The sequence below is a fragment of the Mobula birostris genome, chromosome 9, assembly GCF_030028105.1.
Source record: "Mobula birostris isolate sMobBir1 chromosome 9, sMobBir1.hap1, whole genome shotgun sequence".
Taxonomy (NCBI): domain Eukaryota; kingdom Metazoa; phylum Chordata; class Chondrichthyes; order Myliobatiformes; family Myliobatidae; genus Mobula; species Mobula birostris.
In genome coordinates, this window is record NC_092378.1 from 28700100 (window position 1) to 28722589 (window position 22490).

General features: G+C 40.7%; 1 protein-coding gene across 4 annotated transcripts in view; it reads right to left on the bottom strand.

The window, feature by feature from the left end:
• The window catches only part of LOC140202617 (sodium- and chloride-dependent GABA transporter 1-like), a 47582-nt gene that overhangs the window by 17200 nt on the left and 7892 nt on the right, over positions 1 to 22490 (bottom strand). For 2 of the 4 annotated variants that reach the window (XM_072267677.1, XM_072267676.1), the window contains exons 4-11: positions 21336 to 21436; positions 20081 to 20190; positions 16229 to 16361; positions 15735 to 15869; positions 12667 to 12770; positions 11393 to 11517; positions 3410 to 3522; positions 974 to 1105 (exon numbers count right to left, since the gene is read on the bottom strand). In XM_072267677.1, coding sequence (XP_072123778.1) covers positions 974 to 1105; positions 3410 to 3522; positions 11393 to 11517; positions 12667 to 12770; positions 15735 to 15869; positions 16229 to 16361; positions 20081 to 20190; positions 21336 to 21436 — 953 coding nt within the window. Of the gene's footprint in view, positions 1 to 973; positions 1106 to 3409; positions 3523 to 11392; positions 11518 to 12666; positions 12771 to 15734; positions 15870 to 16228; positions 16362 to 20080; positions 20191 to 21232; positions 21308 to 21335; positions 21437 to 22490 lie in introns of those variants that run through there. The other 2 variants (XM_072267678.1, XM_072267679.1) reach the window with 2 other exon arrangements.

The following is a 22490-nucleotide window of genomic DNA, read 5'->3' on the forward strand; positions in this document are numbered from 1 at the left end:
TAAGAGAATTGGGTCAATTACAAGGCTACAGGTAAATTGTAAGGAAATTGTTCTGAATGGAGTACCTATTCTTGGTGATCCGTACCCAGTTATGAGGGGCCCCTCTGCTTGAGAAATTGTTCACCTGATATTTTGACTTAATTTGCCATAAAATATATAATAGATCAAAATCAGCGTAATATTCTATTCTATATAAAGATTGGAAACAGTATGGGTTTTAATACATTTCAAGTCCTTAAAAGAAGATGAAAATTTTTAAAAAAAGAGAAAATCTACAAGATTTGAATTACAGAAGATGGAGGGTTCTCATGGGGGATTGAAAGACTCGATGGGTGGATGATGCCATGATTGTAAGTCGTGTTCCAGGTCCCTGGGAGTAAATCACTCATCTATCAGAGTTGGTGTTTATGACCAGCAAATTTTGAGTAATTATTTTCTTAACAAGGTATAGATGTTCTGAGAAGTGGGTAATATAGCAATATTTACAACTAGATTAGCAGATTCAATTATTTCATCCCCACTAATTGTCAGTGGCTCTACCTGAACTATCTGAAGAACATTTAAATGGATCCTAAACTACAGCTCAAATCTGGTGATAATTTATCATGTCACCACAAAATTGTCAAAATTATTCAATAGGAGGTAATATTTCAAATTCAAAATGCCAATCCACTACAGTAGGGCTACACCTTCTGATCTCAGTTAATATACATGAGGTAAAATGGTTTATTTTTCATCTGACCCCTGCTGTCATTGGTGGGGAAGTACCTGGACCCTGAAGCAAGACTCAAAAAGGTTTATGAGCCACAAAACTAACCTCGGTGAGTATGAAGTACAATTTGATAAGTTCCTACTATGGACTCAGTTCTGACCAAAACACATTTGAGCTGTAGAGAAGTCTACCCTTGTTTAAGCTGGAACAGTCTAGATGCTGCATAGCACAGTACAAATGAGACATTTATTTCACATGTACCTGAGTAACATTACTTAATCCAATGAGGTATGAAATGATGCACACCAGTGCAATGAAGAGCTTTTTATGAGATCGCAGGCTTTTAGGATATTCGTCCATTAGGGCAGTAACAAACCCTTCCACTGTGCAGAACTTGAAAACAGAATAATTAGTTGGGAACAACATAAACAGTCGGTTCATGAAAAATAAAGACATTATTTTTATTAAATTCTTCATCAGGAATTAGTTCTGGTTGGGTCGGGTTTGCAATTTACTTGCAAACATTTTGTCACCATGCGAGGAGACAAGTAAATGTTTGCAAGTAAATTGCCAAGATCGGAGAACAACTCAACCCAGCCGTCAACCACCCAAGCTACACGCCTTCCGAATTAGTTCCAGGAAGTAGTTCTCTAGGATTCCAGTATTTAATATTCATGTGGATATTCAATACAGAAATGTAAGGGAATTAATACAAAGAACTGGTAAGGCAGGAAGTCAGAAAGAGATGAATTGCTCAAGCTCATCATAATGCCTACACCAGAGAAGTACGAGAGAAGAACCTAAGGAGAAAATGATGATTATTGAGAAGGCTGTGACCTGAATGATGCAGGAATATATTCGTGTAGTGTTTAAAATTTCACATAATATAGGCAGCGATCAACAACGCTCATTAATTCCAAGCTGCATATAAAATATTAGTGCATAGTCTATCCACAGATGTATTAGGGCTGGGCTGGCTAGTTGGCAATGTTACAGCTGCATCATTCAGCTGGGTCGACAACTGGATTATTTTCAACAGTAAAATTCTGTAAGATACCCGCTTTCCCATACTCTAAGATGAAAGGGAGATGCGGCTCATGGCTATTCAAACACCAACCATTTAATCTGGTCTGGAAAAAGATTGCAAAGTGTATAGGTACTTTAAAGATATCACTGGAGTCTACTCAATAGACATATTCAGAATTGGATTTTTGTGAAGTCAGAAGTAGAAAGTAAAAGAACTTTCTGGAGACATCAGGTTGTCCCAGGTTGCCTTGCTGTGGCATTCTTCCTCCAGCTCTTTATTTTGTTTATTTCTGGTGGCGTCCCTTTGCATTATTCTACCATCTGACATATGCAGGCCATGAAAATTCAGAAAATGGCTGTATACTGGAGTTCCCAGGGAGATGGAAGATCTGACTGTGGAAATCCAAGTACGCAAGTTCTCCCGTAAAATTTTACAGCATTTCTTCAAGACAGGGCATTTAATTACAGAAATGCAAGCATCTTGAAGAAATGCAAGAATAGGGGTTAGTTCACAAGACAGCTACTCTTGAAAATGAAAACTGTTTATATGTAACCCCCACTCAGTAATCAAACTTTCATCAAATCTGAGCAATCTGCCTAATGTAATACAAAAGACTCAATTGGTAAACAACTTAGAGTAAAGAGTTAACCATATTATTGTGGAACTGGACTCATATTTATGTTAGACAAGGTAAGGATTACTGGTTTCCTTCCCAAATAAAAAAATTAAGTGTTTTATGGCAATCCACCACTCTTCAGCAAACCGGCCTTTTATACCAACTTTATCTGGATTTTGTAAAAATATTAAAACTTACAAGCTGTCATGTTAACTCTCATCTTTCGATTAATAGTTGAGTAACAACCGCAACCTCCACTGATTTAGGGCCAAGATAATACACAGGAATGAATCTCACGTGAAGTTTGATAATGAGCCAGACAGAAAGCTGCTAAAACATTGAGCCAAAACTTGATCAAAGAGACTTTCAGGAGGGATTTAAAGGATCAGAGGGAAGTAAAATGTTCAGAAGATTTAGAGAAAGAATTTGAGGGTTTAATGGCCATATTGTCGGGTTGCTGGGTATAGTCACCAATGGTGCTATGCAAAAAGCTAATGCAAAAGATTAGAAGTGAGGGAGTGCGGGGATTGTGAAATGATATGAAACTAGGGGAAATAAACAGAGCTGGGAAAATGAGGCAATGGAGGGATTTTTGAATAGGATTGTGAAGTTCAATGTTCTGTCATGAAGAATCAGCGTGCTGCTAACAATAGACTGAAGAATTTTCATGGTCTGTCTATTGTAGTTCAGAGATCATGGCTGTCCCTTTCACTGCAAATTAAACATGAAGGGCCGGGGATAGTGGATGTTCCCAATTTTGATCACTAATTGATGATTCCTGCTATCCGGTGCATACACATTAATGCTGGTGAAGGATTTGTTCGATTTTTTTGTATTTCATGAAGTAATAACTCAAGATCTGGCTCATGCAAATAAAAATCATAAGTTGATGATCCAGAGCAGAAAAGCACATGCATCTTCTTTATCAAAAGAGCAAGATGGGAAAGAAGTAAAGAAAAAAAAATTAAATGAAAATTTATCATTTTGTTCTTGAGTACATAACTTCTATTATATCAGAAATTATAGTTATACTTTACACAATTTCAATACTAACCTGTGAATCAAGACCAAGCATCAGTAACATGGAGAAAAAGAGAATGGCCCATAGTGCTGCTGGTTGCATTTGTGTCACAGCTTGTGGATAAGCAAGAAATGCGAGCCCAGGGCCTGTGGAAGAAATCACATATGCCAGAGCTACAAGGCCGGAGAAAAACTTGTTGACGTGCATCTACTCCACAGAAAATTTACAGTAAAAGTACAGAGGTCCTGCTGTTGGTACAAGTTGGAGTGATAAACTTGTCTGCATCAGTCAAGGTCCTTACTTGGGTTCAGGAGGTCTGCGACAGAAACACATTAGCAGCACCAGCCCAGGGCCACTGGAGTAATTTCAAGCCAGTTGGGCTGCTTAAATAGCTGAAAGGATTCTAGCCTCATCAAGGAGGGGAGCAGACGTGTATAACTTCTCCACTACTGATGGCCCATATGCATTTTAGATGACTGACTCTGGGCTGTTCAATACTGGAATTCCTCAGTCTGTTCCATTCGTGCTGATGGTGGTTTCATGACTCAAGAACAAAGGATCTCCTAGCAACTGAGGTGAGATTTTATTTTATCGAGAACTATACAGTCATTAATTTGACCCGTTGAAGTGTGAGGTCCACCCGTTATCATTCCCTGACATTGCATGGTCAGGTAGTCAGGTCAAAAACAGTAATCACTGGATTACTCCCAGTACCACGTGCTAGTCAGGGCAGAAATAGAATGATGTAATAGATGAATGTATGGCTGAGGACTGGCGCAGGGGGCAGGGCTTCAAGTTCTTGGATTATTGGTACATCTTCTGAGGTGGGGGCAATCTGTACAAGAGGGATAAGTTGAACCTGAACTGGAGGGAATCCATATCCTGGCAGGGAAGTTCAATGGTACTACTCGAGAGGGTGTACTCTAGTTTAGCAGGGGGATGGGAACCAAAACACTAGGTCAGAAAAGAAAGGATTGAAAGGAAGGTGGATGTCATGCCGAGTAAGATACAATGGGATAAAAGATATGAAGTGTGTGTATTTTAATATTAGGAATAGTATGGGTAAATGTGATGAACTTAGAGCATGGTTTAGTACATGGAACTGTGATGTTTAGTGACAATAGAGACTGGGCCAAGAGAAAGACAGGAACAGATGCTTAATATTTCATGGTTTCGATATTTTAGAAAAGATGGATTTTAAGTTCAAGTTTAATTATCGTTCATGAATACCCATGAATACAGTCAAATGAAGCAACATTCCTCCAAGGTGCAAAACACAGTACCAAAAGTCATACACAACACAAAGCACATATAGCACAAATAAAACAGCAGTAAAATAAAGTCACAAAAAATACATAGTCCAAGTCACTAAGTTCATGAATGTTGCAGCGGTCTGCAGTTGAACACAATTTAACTTGTCTTCTGCCGAGCAAACACTAGGGGGCAACACACACTCCAACATGGAGGCTCACCATTCTGCAACAGGCACTCCAGTGGAGTATCCCACTCCGATGCCTCCACTGGGGGGCTGCAAGCAGGCAACACCACAGCTTGAGGCCTAGTCCTCACACTGACCAATGCCACACATCTACACCCACCATTCACTCTATAGCCAACAAATTTTACTTGCAGCATTCCACACCACCAATATCCAACAGGGTCTTGCGAGCCCAAGAAAAGTGACTAAGATGATAACTCTTAGACTGGACACCTTTTTTTGCACACCAACGTCTCTCTGTTGCAAACAGAGAAGGAAGTAAAGTTGAGGGGTGGGGTAAATTGCACTATTAATCAGGAGTGATATCACAGCTACATTCAGAGGGAACATAATAGAGCATCCACTGAGTCTATATCCTTACAACCCAATAACTTAAAAAAATGTTGTGATCAGTCTGATGGGATTATATGGGATTACACTACTGACTCCAGATAGCAACTAGAACATTGAGGAATAGATGAACAGGCAGAAAAAATGATGACTAGATAACTACCTTTCTAAATTCAAAGTAAATTTATATGCCACCATACTGTATGTACTTTGATTATAAATTTACTTTGAACTTAGAAAGGTAGTCACCTGGTCAGGCTCATAACCCAACACCAGCCCAAATATGGCTACTCCCCTTCTTCAGCTATTTACATGTTGATTTAGGAAAACCCTCCTGGATGCCCCATCTAGACCCGTTTTGCACCAAAGAAGTTCCAGTCTGTAATAGGGAAGTTGAAGTCAGCCACAGCAATACCCTGTTTTTACAGCAACACTCACAACACACTGGAGGAACTCAGCAAGTCGAGCAGCATCCGTGGAAATGATCAGTCACCGTTTCGGGACGGAACCCTTCGTCAGGACTGAAGAGGGAAGGGGCAGAGGCCTGTTTTTACAACTTTCCGTAATCTGCCTGTTCATCTGTTCCTCAATGTCCTAGTTGTTAGATTCATTTTCCTGCTGGCATTTCACAGTAAATACCAATAAACAAAATAATAATAATAATAATAATAAATATCAACAATATGAGATGAAGAATCCTTGAAAGTGAGTCCACCGGTTGTGGGAACATTTAAATGTTGGGGTGAGTGAAGTTATCCTCTCTGGTTCAATAGCTTGATGGTTGAGGGGTAATGCTGTTCCTGAACCTGTACTCGCAGTCCTTGATGATGGATGCTGCTTTTCTGTGAGAGTGCTTGTACAGATGTGTTCAATGGTGGGGAGGGCTTTACCTGTGATGGACAGGCCTGCTTCCCTACTTTTTGTAGGCTTTTCTATTGAATGTCATTTGAAAGGCACTCACATGCCGCGATGCAACCAGTCAATATACTCTCCATCACACATCTATAGGAATTTGTCAGTTTTAGATGACATGCTGAATCTTCGCAGCTTCTTAGACCGTGGAAGTGCTGCCGCGCTCTCTTTGTAATTGCACTTACATGCTGGGCCCAGGACAGATCCTCTGAAATGATAACACCGAGGAACTTAAAGCTGCTGGCCCTCTCCACATCTGATCCCCCAAAGAGAACTGGCTCATGGACCTCCAGACTGTCTGGACTCAATAATCAGCTCCTTAGTCTCGCTGCTGACATGGAGTGAGAGGTTGTTGTTGTGGCACCACTCAGCCAAATTTTCAATCTCCCTCCTGAACGCTGGTTCATCTCCTCTTTTGATTTGGTCGATGACATTGGTGTTGTCAGCAAACTTAAATATGGCAGTGGAGCTGAGCTTAGCTTCACAGTCAAAAGTATAAAGAGATAAGGGCAGGGTGCTAAGCACACAACCATATGGTGCATCTGTGCTGATTGTGATTGTGGAGGAGATGCTGTTGCCAATCCAGACTGACTGGGGTCTGCAAGTGAGGAAATTGATGGTCCAGTTGCACAAGGAGGGATTGAACCCTAGGTCTTGGAACTTACTGATTAATTCTGAGGGAATGATAGTATTGAATGCCAAGCTGTAGTCAACGAAGAGCATCCTGATGTATCTCCACTGTCCAGATGTTCCAGTATTGAGCACAGAGTCAATGAAATGGTATCTCTGTCACAAACAAGAGAAAATCTGCAGATGCTGGAAATCCGAGCAACACACACAAAATGCTGGAGGAACTCAGCAGGCCAGGCAGCATCTATGGGAAAAAATACAGTCGACGTCTCGGACTGAAATGTCTACTGTACCTTTTTCCATAGATACTGCCTGGTCTGCTGAGTTCCTCCAGCATTGGTGTGCCTGCTGTGGACCAGTTGTGACTGTAGGCAAATTGGAGCAGATGCTAGTTGCTTCACATGCAGGAGCTGATATGGTTTTTTTAATTGACATGCAGCATGGAATAAGCCCTTCTGGCCCTTTGCGCCATGACGCCCAATAACCGCCGACTTAACCCTAGCCTAATCATGGGACAAATTACAATGACCAATTAACCTACCAACTGGTGCATCTTTGGACTGTGAGAGGAAACTGGAGTACCCGAAGGAAACCCACACGGTCACGAGGAGAACGTACAAACTCCTTACAGGCAGCTGCGGGAATTGAACCCGGGTCACTGGAACTGTAAAGAGTTGTGCTAACCACTACACTACCGTACTGCCCAAACGCTACCATGCTGCCAACTTCTCAAAGCACTTCATCACTGTGGATGTACGGACTGCTGATTTATATTCATTGAGGCAGGTTCATTGAAGCCTGCTTGAACCGAGGGTACCTCAGACAGCCAAAGTGAGGGATTAAAGGTATCGATGAATACTTCAGCCAGTTGATCAGCACATGTCTTTAGTATTCGGCCAGGTACCCCATCTGAGTCGGGTGCTTTCCGTGGGTCCTCCCTCCTAAAGGATGCTCTCACATCAGCCTCAGAGACTAAAATAGTAGGGTCATCGGGGGCTATGGGAGTTCGTGAAGGTGCCGGCATGCTTTGATGGTCAAAGTCAATATAAAAGGCATTGAGCTCATCTGGGAGCAAAACCTTGTTGTCACCTATGTTGCTTGGTTTCACTTTGCAGGAGGTGATAGCATACAAACCCCGTCACAGCTGTTTAGCATCCTTCAGTGATTCAAGTTAGGTCTGGAATTGACAATTGGTATGTTAGATGGCTTTCCAGAGATTATACCTGGACCTCTTGTGTTTTACTTGGTCACCAGACCTGAATGCCACAGATCTGGCCCTCAGAGATTGCTGATCTCTTGCTTCAACCAGAGCTTCTGGTTGAGGAAGCGTCTGAATAATTTTGTGGGGCCACACTTGTCTATAACTGTTTTCATAAAGTCTATGGCAACCATGACATATTCATTCAGATCCTCAGGTGAGTCCTTGAACATGGCCCAGTCCACCGACTCAAAGTAATCCTGTAGCCGCTCCTCTGCCTCCCCTGACCACCTCTTTATTGTCCTTATCTCTGGAGTCTTGCTTTTTAGCCAATGCTTTCATGCAGGTAGAAGAATGACAGCCAAATCGTCAGATTTCCTGAAAAGTGGGCCAGGGATGGAACAGTAAGCATTCCTAATCACAGTGTAACAGTGGTCAAGTGTGTTGGCATTCCTCGTGCTGCAAGTGATATGTTGATGATAGTTGAGCAGAGATTTCTTCAAACAAGCCTGACTGAAGTCCTATGAAATGCATTGGGATAGGCTGTTTCTTGTTTGCTAACCACTGTATTCAATACCTCAAGTACTTGCTTGAAATCATCAGCCTTTGTGGGTATATAAACTGTGGTCGGGATCACAGAGGAGAACTTTCTTGGTAAGTAGAATGGTCAGCACTTAATCATTAGATGTTCCAAGTCAAGGGGAACGAGAGTACAAGATTGTCAGTGACCACAACTCCATAAGTTTTAAGCTAGCTGTAGATAAGAATAATTATGGAGCAAGCAGGAGGGCATTACTGTACATTGAAGAAATTAAGAGAGACATTGGCATATTAAGAGAGTATTAGGCAGGAACTAGGGAGACTTATTTTGGGAGCAGCTGTTTTTGGGCAAACCCACAAGATGATATATGGAGGGTGTTTAAAGACTAGTTGACAGAATACAGACAAGTATGTTCCAGGAAGAAAGAAGAACAGGGATGGCAAGGTAAGGGAACCTTGGAAGATGAGACAGGTGGTGCATTTAATCAAGTAGAAATAAAGAAGCATATGTATGGTTTAGGAAGCTAAGTTCAAACAAAGTCCTTAAGTTATAAAAAAGAAGGCTAGAGAAAAGCTCAAGAAGGGAATTAGGAAAGCTAGGCACGGTCATGAAAAGTCCATGGAAAGTGGAATTATGAAGAGTCCCAAGTGGATAACAAGGGAATGGGTAGGACCACTTAAGGCTAAAGGAGGAAACACGTACTTGGAAGTGAAGGATGTGGGTGACATCCTAAATGAGTACTTCGCAACAGTATTTACAAAGCAGAAATAGAACGTAGGGAGATAAGTGAGTCATATGCCAATTTGCTAGGATGTTTGAGATAAATAAGGGAGTAGTGTTGGGTCTGGTAAAGAACATTAAGGTGGGTCAATCCGCAGGGTCTGAAGAGATATACCTCAGGTTATTGACCAAGGGCAAATATGATATTGCTTGGATCTTGACCAATATATTTGTTCCTTCTCTAGTGCACAGCTGACCTCCTGGAAAACTGGTGAGTAGCTGATGTTTTTCCATTATTCAAGAAGGCAAATAGGGATATTCCTGGAAACTACAAACTGGTGAATTTCACGTCAGTGGTACAAAAGTTACAGGAGCAGGTTCTTGGGATAGGATTTATAAGCATTTGGAAAACTATGGCCTAATTAGGAACAGTTAGCATGGCTTTGTGTGGGGCAGGTTATCATACCAATTTGATTGAGCTTTTAAGGAGGTGACAAAGGTGGTTGATGAGGGTTAAGCTGTGGATGTTCTCTACATGAAATTTAGTGAAGTGTTTCACAAGGTCCCTCAGAAGTGGATCATCTAGAGATTAAGATGAATGGGATCCATGGTGGATTGGCTGTTGGGATTCAGAATTAACTTGCCCTTAGAGACAGGGGGTAGTAGTTGATGGGACTTACTTTGGCCGGAGGTCCACAATGAATGGTGTTCCACAAGGACCTGTACTGAGACACCTGCTTTTTCTGATAATATAAAGGACTTGGATGAAAACATAGATGGGTGAGTTAGTAAGTTTGCCAATGATAGAAAAATTGGTGGTGTTGTGGATAATGTAAAAGACTAAGAATGCAGCAGGATTTAGATCAGTTTCAGCTATGGACAGAGTAAAAGCAGATGGAGTTTAACCAGCCAGATGTTAAGAGTTGTATTTTGGGAGATTAAAGGTGAAGGGACAGTGTACCATTAATAGCAAGACACTTAACACTGTTGATGTACAGAGGAATCTTGGAGTCCAAGTTCATAGCTCCCTGTAAATGTCTACATGGATTGATAGGGTGACATTGCATACAGTTCTGGTCACCCCATTAGAAGAAGGATAATGAGGCTTCGGAGAAGGTGCAAAAGAAGTTTACCGGGATGTTGCCTGATACAGAGTATGTGCTTTAAGAAGAAGTTGGGCTGACTATATTGTTTCCCTAGGGCACTGGAGGGTGAAGGGAGAACTGACAGAGGTTTATAAGGTTATGAGAGGCACGGATAATGTCAACAGCTGGTATCTTTTTCCTAGGGTTGAAGTTTCTAACTTCAGAGGTCATGTATTTGAGTTGAGAGGGACTAGGTTGAAAGGAGATGGGCAGGTCAATTTTTTTCACAGAGAATAGTAGGTGCCAGGAATGTGCTCTCAGGGCTGGTGATGGAGGCAATATGACAGGTATTCAAGAGGCTCTTTGATTGGCATATGAATGTGCAGGAAATAGGATATATATGTATAGGCATATTAAATTAGTTTAGTTGGGCATTTGATTACTATCTTAATTAGTTCAGCATAACAATGTAGACCAAGGGCTTGTTCCTGTTCTGTACTGTCCCATATTGTATAATATGCCATTTTTCCAATGGTGGGCACTATTAGGCTAATCACATATTCATTTCTGTTAGACCAGAATATCCTGCTGATATTATTATTTTATAAAGTCCTAGTAATATGGATAATTACTGTGAATGGGATACCATACCTGAATTGACACAATAAATAGCAAGACACTGGCAACAACTATAAAGACAGAAGCTGTTCCTATTAGATATTTTGTTGTAATCAGCTTGATTAGAAGCAACTCAATAATACCCTCCTGAAGCCCAATATCAAAATCCAGCATATTAAAAAATATCTACGGAGCTGAAGACCCACAGTCAATATTTTAGGAACAGCTTCTTCCATCAGGTTTCTAAATGAATCTATAAGCACTACCTCACTATTCCTCTTTTCCACTATTTATTTATTATTTTAATTGTATCTTACAGTATTTTTATGGCTTGCAATGCACTGCTGCCACAAAATAACTAATGCCACGACGTATATCAGTGATAACGAGCCTGATTCTAAAGTATTAGGTTTGAGGCTTCTATTACATATAGGCAGATATGAATGACCTTCAAGGAGCTTGGCGTGAATAGCTCAGTACTTACCTGATGAAGCAAGTTCGCTTACTGGTTTATTTGTGATGTGAGCCATGAATCCAATGACAGAGAAAATGACTAATCCAGCAAATATGCTGGTACAGGAGTTTATACTGCAGACTATGAGGCAATCTCTGGAAGATAAAGCAGACAGATGGAATTCATTTAAATAATCTCAAATATAATTAATCTTTCTTCCAGAGTGACTGATAGGAAGTTAATCTTTAAGTATGTGTTAATTTGGAAAATGATTTTAGATATTCAAAAAATTATTTTCTGCCATGTTTCATTCTTATTCTCCCATTGCCCTTCCATTATTCGGACTTATGTACTGTCGTGTACCCCATTAACCATGCAGGAGCCCTGTTCTCTGGCAATATCATTGTCTGTTTTCTACCCAGGCTGCCAAAAGGAGCATGAAACTGTCTTGGGAAAGGCTTGTGAGAATGTGAAGTGACAGGTTTCGTACAATATTTATTACTTTTATAAATACTATGATAATGGAAAATAAATACAACTGTAATCTCCTCCCCCACCGCCCCCAACTTTCTTACGTAATCACAGAGTGGAATTAAACGTCAGTCTTCGAATAGTTCTGGGGATGGTCAATAACTTTTTTTTAATCACAGAGTGGTCTGGAAATTCTATCAAGCACAGCAGTATTTCTATGTACTGTAAAATGGAATATTGCAAAAGTTTAATAAATAACAACAAATGAAACCAATTATCTCTGGTACTTGTGCGTGTCTCTGTGAGCATGTCTGTGTGTGCGTGTCTGTGTGTGCATGCATGTGTTTGTGTGTCTGTGCTTAATATCAATGGATGTAAGAAACTAGCATGATCACAATATAAGTTCTTATACCTCAACAGCAACAGCACTCATGCTGCTTCACTAGAAAGGACATCACAGTTGTGGAATAAATACAAGGCCTTGCTTCTTTCTATTTCCTTTAATTTTTAATCTACAAGGAGATCATTGCCTTCCACTTTAATCTCAGGTTAAAGACTTTTTCTGTAAAGTTTAAGTCAGTGATTGTAAAAAGTCCTTAATAATAACAGGAATCACAAGGGAATATATTCAAGTGTCACAACAACTGATTGATTATGCATTCAGACCAGGTCAGAAATTGAAAATCTCATTACCTCTGCTGGACTGTGTTACAGAAAGTGGACTCAACAAACAAATGTAACCATTACAACAAACCATAAGCTCACTTTCAGTAGAAGTTGAAAATTAGAAAAATTCCTACTGAATTGAATGCAATTCCATTAAAGTGACTTACCTGTAAACATTGTTGTGGAATTTATTATAACTGCCCAAAGCAATAAGTGATCCCAAACCTAGTCCATAGGAGAAGAAGATTTGCGTGGCTGCATCAAGCCAGACCTACCCAAAAAGGAACACACGCTCATGGATGATTAATGAATCAGTAGTTCATTAAAAGCAAATAACTGCGTCAAAATAAATCTATATTTATTAAGGTAGTCAGTTGAGAGATGGACCCTAATAGATTTCAAGAGAATATAGACAGACTGACGGTATATGCGGTAACAAACAATATACTGGAAGAATTTAGCAGGTCAGGCAACATCTGTGGAGCAAAAGGACTTGTTGGTATTTCCGGTCAAGACCCTTCGCCAGATAGTATAGACAGGTATGTGGTACATAATATGTAATAAAATGAAGTGTTACATTCTCATAGGCAAAGTGAAAAGAAGCAACACAAATTAATTAAGGAGCGCACGTCTAATGGAGCCGCAGGGAAAAAGAAAACTAGGCTTATCTGTGCAAAATTATTGGAGATGGTAAGAAAGAACTTTGAAAAATAAATTTACAAGTCAAGGCAGAGTACTAGAGCAATGAAGTCACGATGAAACTGTGTTGAATATTTGTTCATCCTCAGCTGGGGAATTGTGTCCATTTCTGGATTCCAGCCTTTAGGAAGAATATGAAGGCCTGCAGGAGATCTACTCGTATGATTCCAGGGTGAAGGGTCATATAATGACATAGATAGATTGAAGAAATATGGCTTTGTTTTTGAAACAGGGAGGTTTGTAAGAGGATCTGAATAAAATTATGAAGGCCAAGATCCAGAAGACATATAGTGAAGATGATTTGCAAAGGATCACATTGCAACACGAGGAAAGGCTTCTTTTATTCTACAAATAGAATTTTAGTCCCCTTATCTAGGAAAGGATGCATTTGTACTGGAAGTAATTCAGATGAAATTCATTAGCTTGCTTGAAAATTGAAAAGCTGGAATTCAGAAATAAAGATAGGAAGAACTTGAAATATATAGCAGGTCAACCAGTATTCGAGTGTAGAGAAATGGAGTTAATCAGGTCATTTACTGTGTCTTTCCCCATGTCTTGCCAGAATCACAGAATATTTCTAACATTTTATACACTTAATACAAACATTTTTGCAATGAAGGGGATGCTTTATGAAGAAATGTTGTGTAGGTTTGGTGTATACTCATTGGTGTTTAGAAGAATAAGAGGTGATTTTATTGAAACAGTGAGATTCCAAGGGGACTTGAGAAGATGGGTGATGAGAGGATGATTCCCCATGTAAGGGAATATAAAATCAGGATTTCAAAATAAGTGGTCGCCCATTTAACACAGAGTTAAGGAAAAAATTATTCTTTCAGAGCCATAAATCTTTGGAATTTCCTGTCTGGGCAGCAAGGGCACAATATTATTGAGTAGACCTAAGCCTATGTTAAACAAAGTTTTGTAGTATAGGAGAGCTGAACTTCATACAGAATGGATAAGGAAGTTAGAGCTAAGTCCTGGATCAATGAGCTGCAAGCTTATTGAGTGGCAGGCCAAGCTCACAGGGGCACTGGACTTCCCCTGCTCCCATTAGTTATGTTTCTCATGGATGACTAGAATTTGAAATACTTGGCCAAGGAATACTCGAGGCAAATTCAATCATGGCTTGCAACAGACGAGTAGATGAAAACAAAAACATTTTAGGCTACAGACAGAGGGTGATATAATGGGACAGGCTTGATGTACTTGCCAAAAGTCAGTTTAGATTTAATAAGCTAAATACCCTCCATTCATGCTGCAAACATTCTGTGCCTTGATGTTCATCCTAACCAGACCAACAAAAATTAAAATCCACCATAATAAAGGTGGTAGTGTCACAACCATGGACTCTCTGTGGGGTCTACGTGCCCCCGCAGGCAAGCTGCACATCAGGTTCAGCAATGACACTCGTGAGTAACACATTCCAAATAATTACTGTCTCATTGTGGTGGTATTTAACTCTCTTCTTTACCTTCTAGTTCACTCAACCTATTCTCATAAGACATGCTCCCCAATCCAGGCAACATCCTTGTAAATTGCCTCTGCACCCTTTCTATAGTTTCCACATCCTTCCTGTAGTGAGGTGACCAGAACTGAGCGCAGTACTCCAAGTGCTGTCTGACCAGGGTCCTATATAGCTGTATAATTACCTGTCAGCTCTTAATCCTACAATTGATGAAGGTCAATGCACCGTATGCCTTCTTAACCACAGAATCAACATACACAGCTGTTTTGAGTGTCAGTAGCCAGTAGCCAGTTAGCCTACCTGTGTGTCTTTTGGATGTGGGACGATTTTGGAGTATCCGGAAGAAACTCATGCTGTCACAGGGGAATCATGCAAACTCCAGTCAAACCCAGAATAAGCACTTACTGCTGCACCACTCTGCTATCAAAGGTAGTAGAGCAAGGAATTTCATTCACATTAGGGAGGAAGACACTTCTTCTCTGATAAATCATCTCAGTTTTTTATAAACCGGGATCAGAATGCTGTTCATCTTCCTAAAGTCAAGTGAATACCATGTGTAAAACCTGACCAAGATTATTTAACATCTAAAAATCTGATTTTTTAACATAAAACTCATCATGGCCAATGAACTATTGTTAAGACCTGGTGACTACAACTCCGTACATTTACCACAAAGCACATTCTGTTAACTGTTCATCCACCAGTATGTATTCAATGCATCTCCAATGAATCCTGTGTAGAAGATTCTGCATGATTCTACAGGAGGGGAGAGTATTTGAGGGTGATTAAACAAGTTGTTGCACTGACCTAAGCAGGAAACAGAAGTTAGGAGAAAATATATGTTTGAAAAGATGATATTGAATTGAATAAGAGAATTTCACACAACCTGTAAGTTACTCCCTTGAAAATGTAACATGCAACAACAAGATTCTCTTGAACTTTGGAAGGTGAAAGCCCAAAGGGAAACATTCCTAATCTACTTTCCTCAAGGCCACAAATTGATACATAGCAGTTACAGTTGTCACATTGCAACAGAACTGCAGCGACATTGAAAATCCACATTGTACTCACTTGTGAGCTTGAGAGCTTCTTGAAATTGGGAGTTAAGTAAAATAAAAGCCCTTCCATTGCTCCTGGGAGAGTTACTCCACGGATAAATAAAATGATCAACATGACATAGGGATAAGTGGCAGAGAAGTACACAACCTAGTTAAGATAAAATGGAGAGAAAAAGTACAACATTAGAAGCATGAACACAAGACAGAGACTACTTTGCAATATCTTTTCCATTAGCCATGGCATTCAACCTTGCAATCTCCGGGAATTAAAGGCTAATCTCAGATTCCAGCATCTAGTTTTATTTGTTTTCCTGTGTATTACTATATGAATTGCAAGACAGTAAAACAGTGACAACATAATCATTTCTACTTGGAGAGGCAGGTAAAACCTTTATGTTTCTTTTCTAAGACCTACTGAACCCAATTATGCTAATTGAGAACCATTTCATTGACTTTTCTCAATTTTTTTCTGAAGGTAAAGTAAAAGAGGAATTTATTGACCCCCACCTTTCCTGTCCATTCCACTCCTTTCCAGATTGAGAAATAAACTAGGATCCAGGAGAGAGCCAGTGTGCCAGCCAGAGGCCATCGCAAATTTCCTGGTTCATCTAGCCCACTGGTAATTTGGTGCATATTTCGTCTGAAAATACATAAGTAAAAAAAGTTGATGTATATTTTATAATCTAACAGATAATATATACATCTCAGTGGTTTCCTTTTATCCTTTATAGTTGCATCCTCAAATGAGGAGAGAGGAAGTGATGAGATTGCTTTGGGCCATGTTCAAGCACTCATCTGTGGATCTGAATGAATATACCATGGTTGTCACGAACTTTATTAAAACAGTTGTAGATGAGTGTGTCGCCACAGAATTACTTACAGCCTTCCCCAGTCAGAAGCCCTGAATGAGCCATGAGATCCGCAACCTACTGAGAGCCAGGTGAGAGGCCTTCAAGTCCAGTCACCGAGAAAGTTACAAGAGGTCCAGGTATGATCTCCAGAAAGCTATCTCATGGGTGAAGTGGCAAATCTAGACTAAACTTGAATCGATGAAGGATGCTCAGCAGTTTTGGCAGGGTTCGGGTACTATCGCCCCTTATAAAGTTAAATCAAGCAATGTAGGCGACAACAGGGCTTCCCTTCCTGATGAGCTCAATGTCTCCTATGCTCACTTTGACTGTCAAAGCATTGAGGAGCCTTCACACACTCACACAGCCCCTGATGACCCTGTGATTTCAGTCTCTGAAACTGATGTGAGAGCATCCTTCAGGGGGGTGAACCCATGGAAAGCATTTGGCCCAGCTGGGGTACCTGGCCGAGTATGAAAGACGTGTACTGATCAACCGTCTGGAGTGTTCACTGCATCTTTAAACTCTTGCTTCATCAGTCTGAGGTACCCACCTGCTTCAAGCAGGCTTTAATTATAACATGCCCAATGACAGCATGATGATTTGCCTCAATAACTATTGCCCAGTAGGACTTACATCCACAGTGATGAAGTGCTTTGATGAGACATATCAACTCCTGCCTGAGAAGCGACTTAGATCCACTCCAATTTCCCCACCAGTGCAACAAGTCAACAGCAGATGCCATTTCATTGGCTCTTCACTCAATCCTGGAACATCTGGATAGTCAAGATACATATATCAGAATGCTTTTCATTGACTACAGCTCAGCATTCAATATCATTATCCCCTCAAAGCTAGTCAATGAGCTCCAAGCTCTTGGCCTCAATACCTCCTTGTGCAATTGGATCCTTGATTTCCTCACTTGCAGACTCATTCAGTTCGGATTGGCAACAACATCTCCTCCACAATCTCCATCAGCACAGGTTCACCACAAGGCTGTGTACTTAGCCCCCTGCTCTACTCACTTTAAACTTATGACTGTGTGGCTAAGCCCAGCTCCAATATCATAGTCAAATTTGCTGATGTCACCACTGTCATAGTCCAAATCATAGGTGGTAATGAATCAGCATAGAGGAGGAAGATTGAAAATCTGGCTGAGTGATGCCATAACAAAAACCTCTTACTCGATGTCAGCAAGATCAGGAGCTGATTATTGACTTCAGGAGGAGGAAACTAGTACTCAACAGAGGATCAAAACCGGCAAGGGTCAGCGACTTTAAATTCCTCAATATTATTATTTCAGAGGACCTGTCCTGGGCCCAGTACGTAACTGCAATTATGAAGAAAGCACAGCAGCACCTCCACTTCCTTAGGAGTCTGCAGAGTTTCAGCATGGCATCTAAAACTTTGACAAACTTCTGTAGATGTGTAGTAGAAGAGTATATTAACTGGCTGCATCACAAGCCCTTGAATGGAAAGTACTACAAATATTAGTGGATACGGCCCAGTCTATCACAGGTAAAGCCCTCCCAATCATTGAGTACATCTACATGAAATATTGTTGCAGGAAAGTAGCATCCATCATCAGGGACCCCCACCACCCAAGACATGCACTCTTCTCGCTGTTGCCATCCGGAAGAAGGTACAGGAGCCTCAGGGTTTATGCCACCAGGTGCAGGAATAGTTACTCCCCCTCAACCATTCGGTTCTTGAACCAAAGGGGATAACTTCACTCAATCCTCACTTTCCTCATCATTGAAATGTCCCCACAAAATATGGAATCACTTTCAAGGACATTTATCTCATGTCCTCTGTACTTAATACTTTATTTATTATTATTTCTTTCTTTTTGTATTTGCACAGTTTGGTGACGTTTGTACATTGGTTGAACGGCCAGGTTGGGCAATCTTTCATTGATTCTGTTATCGTTATTATTCTGTAGATCTATTGAGTATGCCCACAAGAAAATGAATCTCAGGGTTGTATACGGTGACATATATATACTTTAATAATAAATGTACTTTGAAATTTGAACTTTGAGTCTTCTCATCTTTCAACACAATCATACTAATTTCTAGTCAGATATTATCTCCTGCTAGGTAAAACTTAGGGTATATCATTATCTCCTCTATGATCTTGAAACAGTAACTACATATTACATGAAACCAATCCAAAGTGGCCATCTCACTGGACTTCATTCTGCTCTTATATTCCCATAATAACATACAGATAACTGACAACTGCATGTATAAGAACAACATTTGCAGGTCCGCTCTATGCCACGATGATAGCACCGAAGTTTGGAGGCCATTTGCTGTTTGGTGACTGGAGGAGCAGGATTGCTCTTTGACTTCAGCATTCTATTGACTAATCCCAGAGTTTGGAATGTACCCAAATTAAATTAGTTGCATAACAGTACGTGCTTCATTTACTGAAGCTCCACAATAGAAGTGAAGGTCAGATCAAGAATACAGGACAAAATGAGAAAACTGTGAGGCAAGTTACCCATTCTCATGAACAGTGACCAACCAAAGGGCAGCATGGGCAGAGGGTAGGTTTTCTGCCTGGCTTTTCAGCTGGAAAAACGTAAGTGAAGAATTAAAAAAAGAGGAGTAATTAATTTTACCCACTGTAATAATGTGTATCTATATAGTTACAGGCAACAATGAGAATGAGATCAGTCTTTGCCAGATTAGGTGAAGCATGAAATAGTTGCAGAATTATATCAGTGCAGAATTATAGCACACCCAAGTTCCAGAGAGCACCAGGATGATTTTCCGCTTTCCACATCAACACTCATTCAGGAATCACCGTGTAATGAGCAGCAAATACCAAGTCAAATCCAAGTCAAACATATACATGGCAATGGATAGTATCACCATTCAGACTGAACTGGAAAACCACCCAGCCAGCGTTACCGCCATCAGTCACAGGAGTATAAATATCTTATTAATGACGTACTAGATTTCCTGCTGCCCCCACCCTATCCCCACCCACTTTCCACCAATGCTTGGGTAGGAGTCGGGTAGATGTTGTCTTAGCAAGAATATACGCTGCCAATCCACATCACCTCTCAATTTTCAGTCTGTGTACCCACCAGTAGGCATGATACATAGATAGCTATTATGAAAATGTGTATTCTGAGGTATTTCTCACAATTTATTTGGTTTGTTTTCTGAATGCAATGGACATCTCATAAGCACAGACAAGTCACTTTGCATTGATAGCTGAAAGTCACCTTGTACCAATGGTTTGCCAGAGCTTTCATAAAACATTGTGTACATCACTCAGAGAGGAGACCATATTGCTAATTTTATGGTAGATTTTTTTTGCAGATATCCTCATATTGTAACAAGCTTCCAAAACATGTTTCCTAAATTTTAATGACCCAAGGCTAAACAGCTAGTCTGAATCATGGTGCCCTGCTTGTCCATTAAATATCACATTTTACATAAATATAATTAACAAACATTATCCAATCCTATTCACTAGTTAAATGAGCACAACTTACTCCCAAAATTCTGTCACTGCACTGGTCAGGTTGGAGGTATCAGCCAGGGAATAGTTAGAGAAGCAAGCTTTTGTGTTCCAACTATTGCCACAGCTTTGCCAAGGAAGTACCTGAAGAAAAGATTAATATGTCCATTAGTCAACGTGTTTAAAACAAGGAAAGAAAATCCAAATAGTCTGTTTTGCTATTTATTCATTCTTCACTGATCCAGAATTAATGTTGGGGTTTTTCTCTTTTCATTGTTTCTGGGAGCTCCTGATAATATCCAAAGGGAACAGGTCAGCCTCCACAATACACAATATATAGTGTCTCCTCTCAGCCTCCTCCAGCAACTGCACATCTGTAGCTGCTTTCTCTAACTCCATGTCCAGTTTGAAGAGATGCATGAGACTAAACCACCTCCAACATTATCTTATGAAAATGTCTGATTTCCTTTTAAATTATATAATAACGAAACACCTCTGAGATTTAACTCCAACAATCTCCTGTGGAGTATGCCACACCATGATCTCCACCTTCAGCTGCCACAGACCCAAGCTGTGGAATATATTCTTTAAACTTCCCTGCCTCTCTTTCCCTTTTTCAGGTGCTAGTTGAAGCCTACTTAGCCGCAAACGTGTCATAATTTTTCCTTCTGCAGCTCTGAGTCATATTTTGCTGTGTAATCCTTTCATGAACTCTTGGGTGGTTTCTCTGTCCTAAGGGGGCCATATAAATGCAATGTGATGTTGCTGCTCACAATCTGAAGATGTGGGAAATTGACACGTAGCCCAGTAGTTAACTAAACCTCTCTCTAACATCCAAACAGAGCATTATTTATCCAGGTCCAGATTCAATATTGACCTCCAGCTGTGTGGAGTTTGCACATTTTCCCTGTGACTACATGGGTTTCCCCCGACATGGCAAAGACACGTAGATTAGTAAGGTAATTCACCACTGTAAACTGCCAGTTGGTTAATACACAAGGAGAATATCTTAGAGTGAAAACTAGTGTAGGGATATGATTGGAATAGACTGGATGGGCTGAATGGCTTCCTTCTATGTTGTATTGAGTATGGAAAGCAGAAAAAAGTTTCTTACAAACAACAAGTTGTTCCTGCTTTTATAAAAGTAAATCTCATTGTGTTGCCCTTATCAAAATGGTACACTTACCATTTCTTTAATCTTTCTTCACGTCTGCCACTGAAGTTACAAATGAGGTCAAAAGAGCCCTGGTGAAAATTACGGGTAGTAATACCTGAATACTGAGGCTCACCATTGAGAAAGAGCTGAAGAGGTAGTAGAGAGCCCATGCTATGATCACGATGTAGTAAATGTTGAGCCAAAATGACAGGATTACAGCAGCCAGCCCAACTCCTGTCAGGAATGAGAGTACAGTTTAATATGGAAAAGACATCAATAAACAATCACCTTAGGGTAGCAAGAAAGGAGCTTAAGAAGGGGCTGAGGAGAGCAAGAAGGGGGCATGAAAAGGCCTTGGTGAGTAGGGTAAAGGAAAACCCCAAGGCATTCTTCAATTATGTGAAGAACAAAAGGATGACAGGAGTGAAGGTAGAACCAACTAGAGATAAAGGTGGGAAGATGTGCCTGGAGGCTGTGGAAGTGAGTAAGGTCCTCAATGAATACTTCTCTTTGGTATTCACCAATGAGAGGGAACTTGATGACGGTGAGGACAATATGAGTGATGTTGATATTCTGGAGCATGTTGATATTAAGGGAGAGGAGGTGTTGTAGTTGTTGAAATACATCAGGACGGATAAGCCCCCGGGGCCTGACGGAATATTCCCCAGGCTGCTCCGCGAGGCGAGGGAAGAGATTGCTGAGTCTCTGGCTAGGATCTTTACGTCCTCGTTGTCCACGGGAATGGTACCAGAAGATTGGAGGAAGGTGAATGTTGTCCCCTTGTTCAAAAAAGGTAGTAGGGATAGTCCAGGTAATTATAGACAAGTGAGCCTTACGTCTGTGGTGGGAAAGCTGTTGGAAAAGATTCTTAGAGATAGGATATATGGGCATTTAGAGAATCATGGTCTGATCAGGGACAGTCAGCATGGCTTTGTGAAGGGCAGATCGTGTCTAACAAGCCTGACAGAGTTCTTTGAGGAGGTGACCAGGCATATAGATGAGGGTAGTGCAGTGGGTGTGATCTACATGGATTTTAGTAAGGCATTTGACAAGGTTCCACACGGTAGGCTTATTCAGAAAGTCGGAAGGCATGGGATTCAGGGAAGTTTGGCCAGGTGGATTCAGAATTGGCTTGCCTGCAGAAGGCAGAGGGTCGTGGTGGAGGGAGTACATTTGGATTGGAGTGTTGTGACTAGTGGTGTCCCAAAGGGATCGGTTCTGGGACCTCTATTTTTCGTGATTTTTATTAACAACCTGGTGTGGGGGTAGAAGGGTGGGTTGGCAAGTT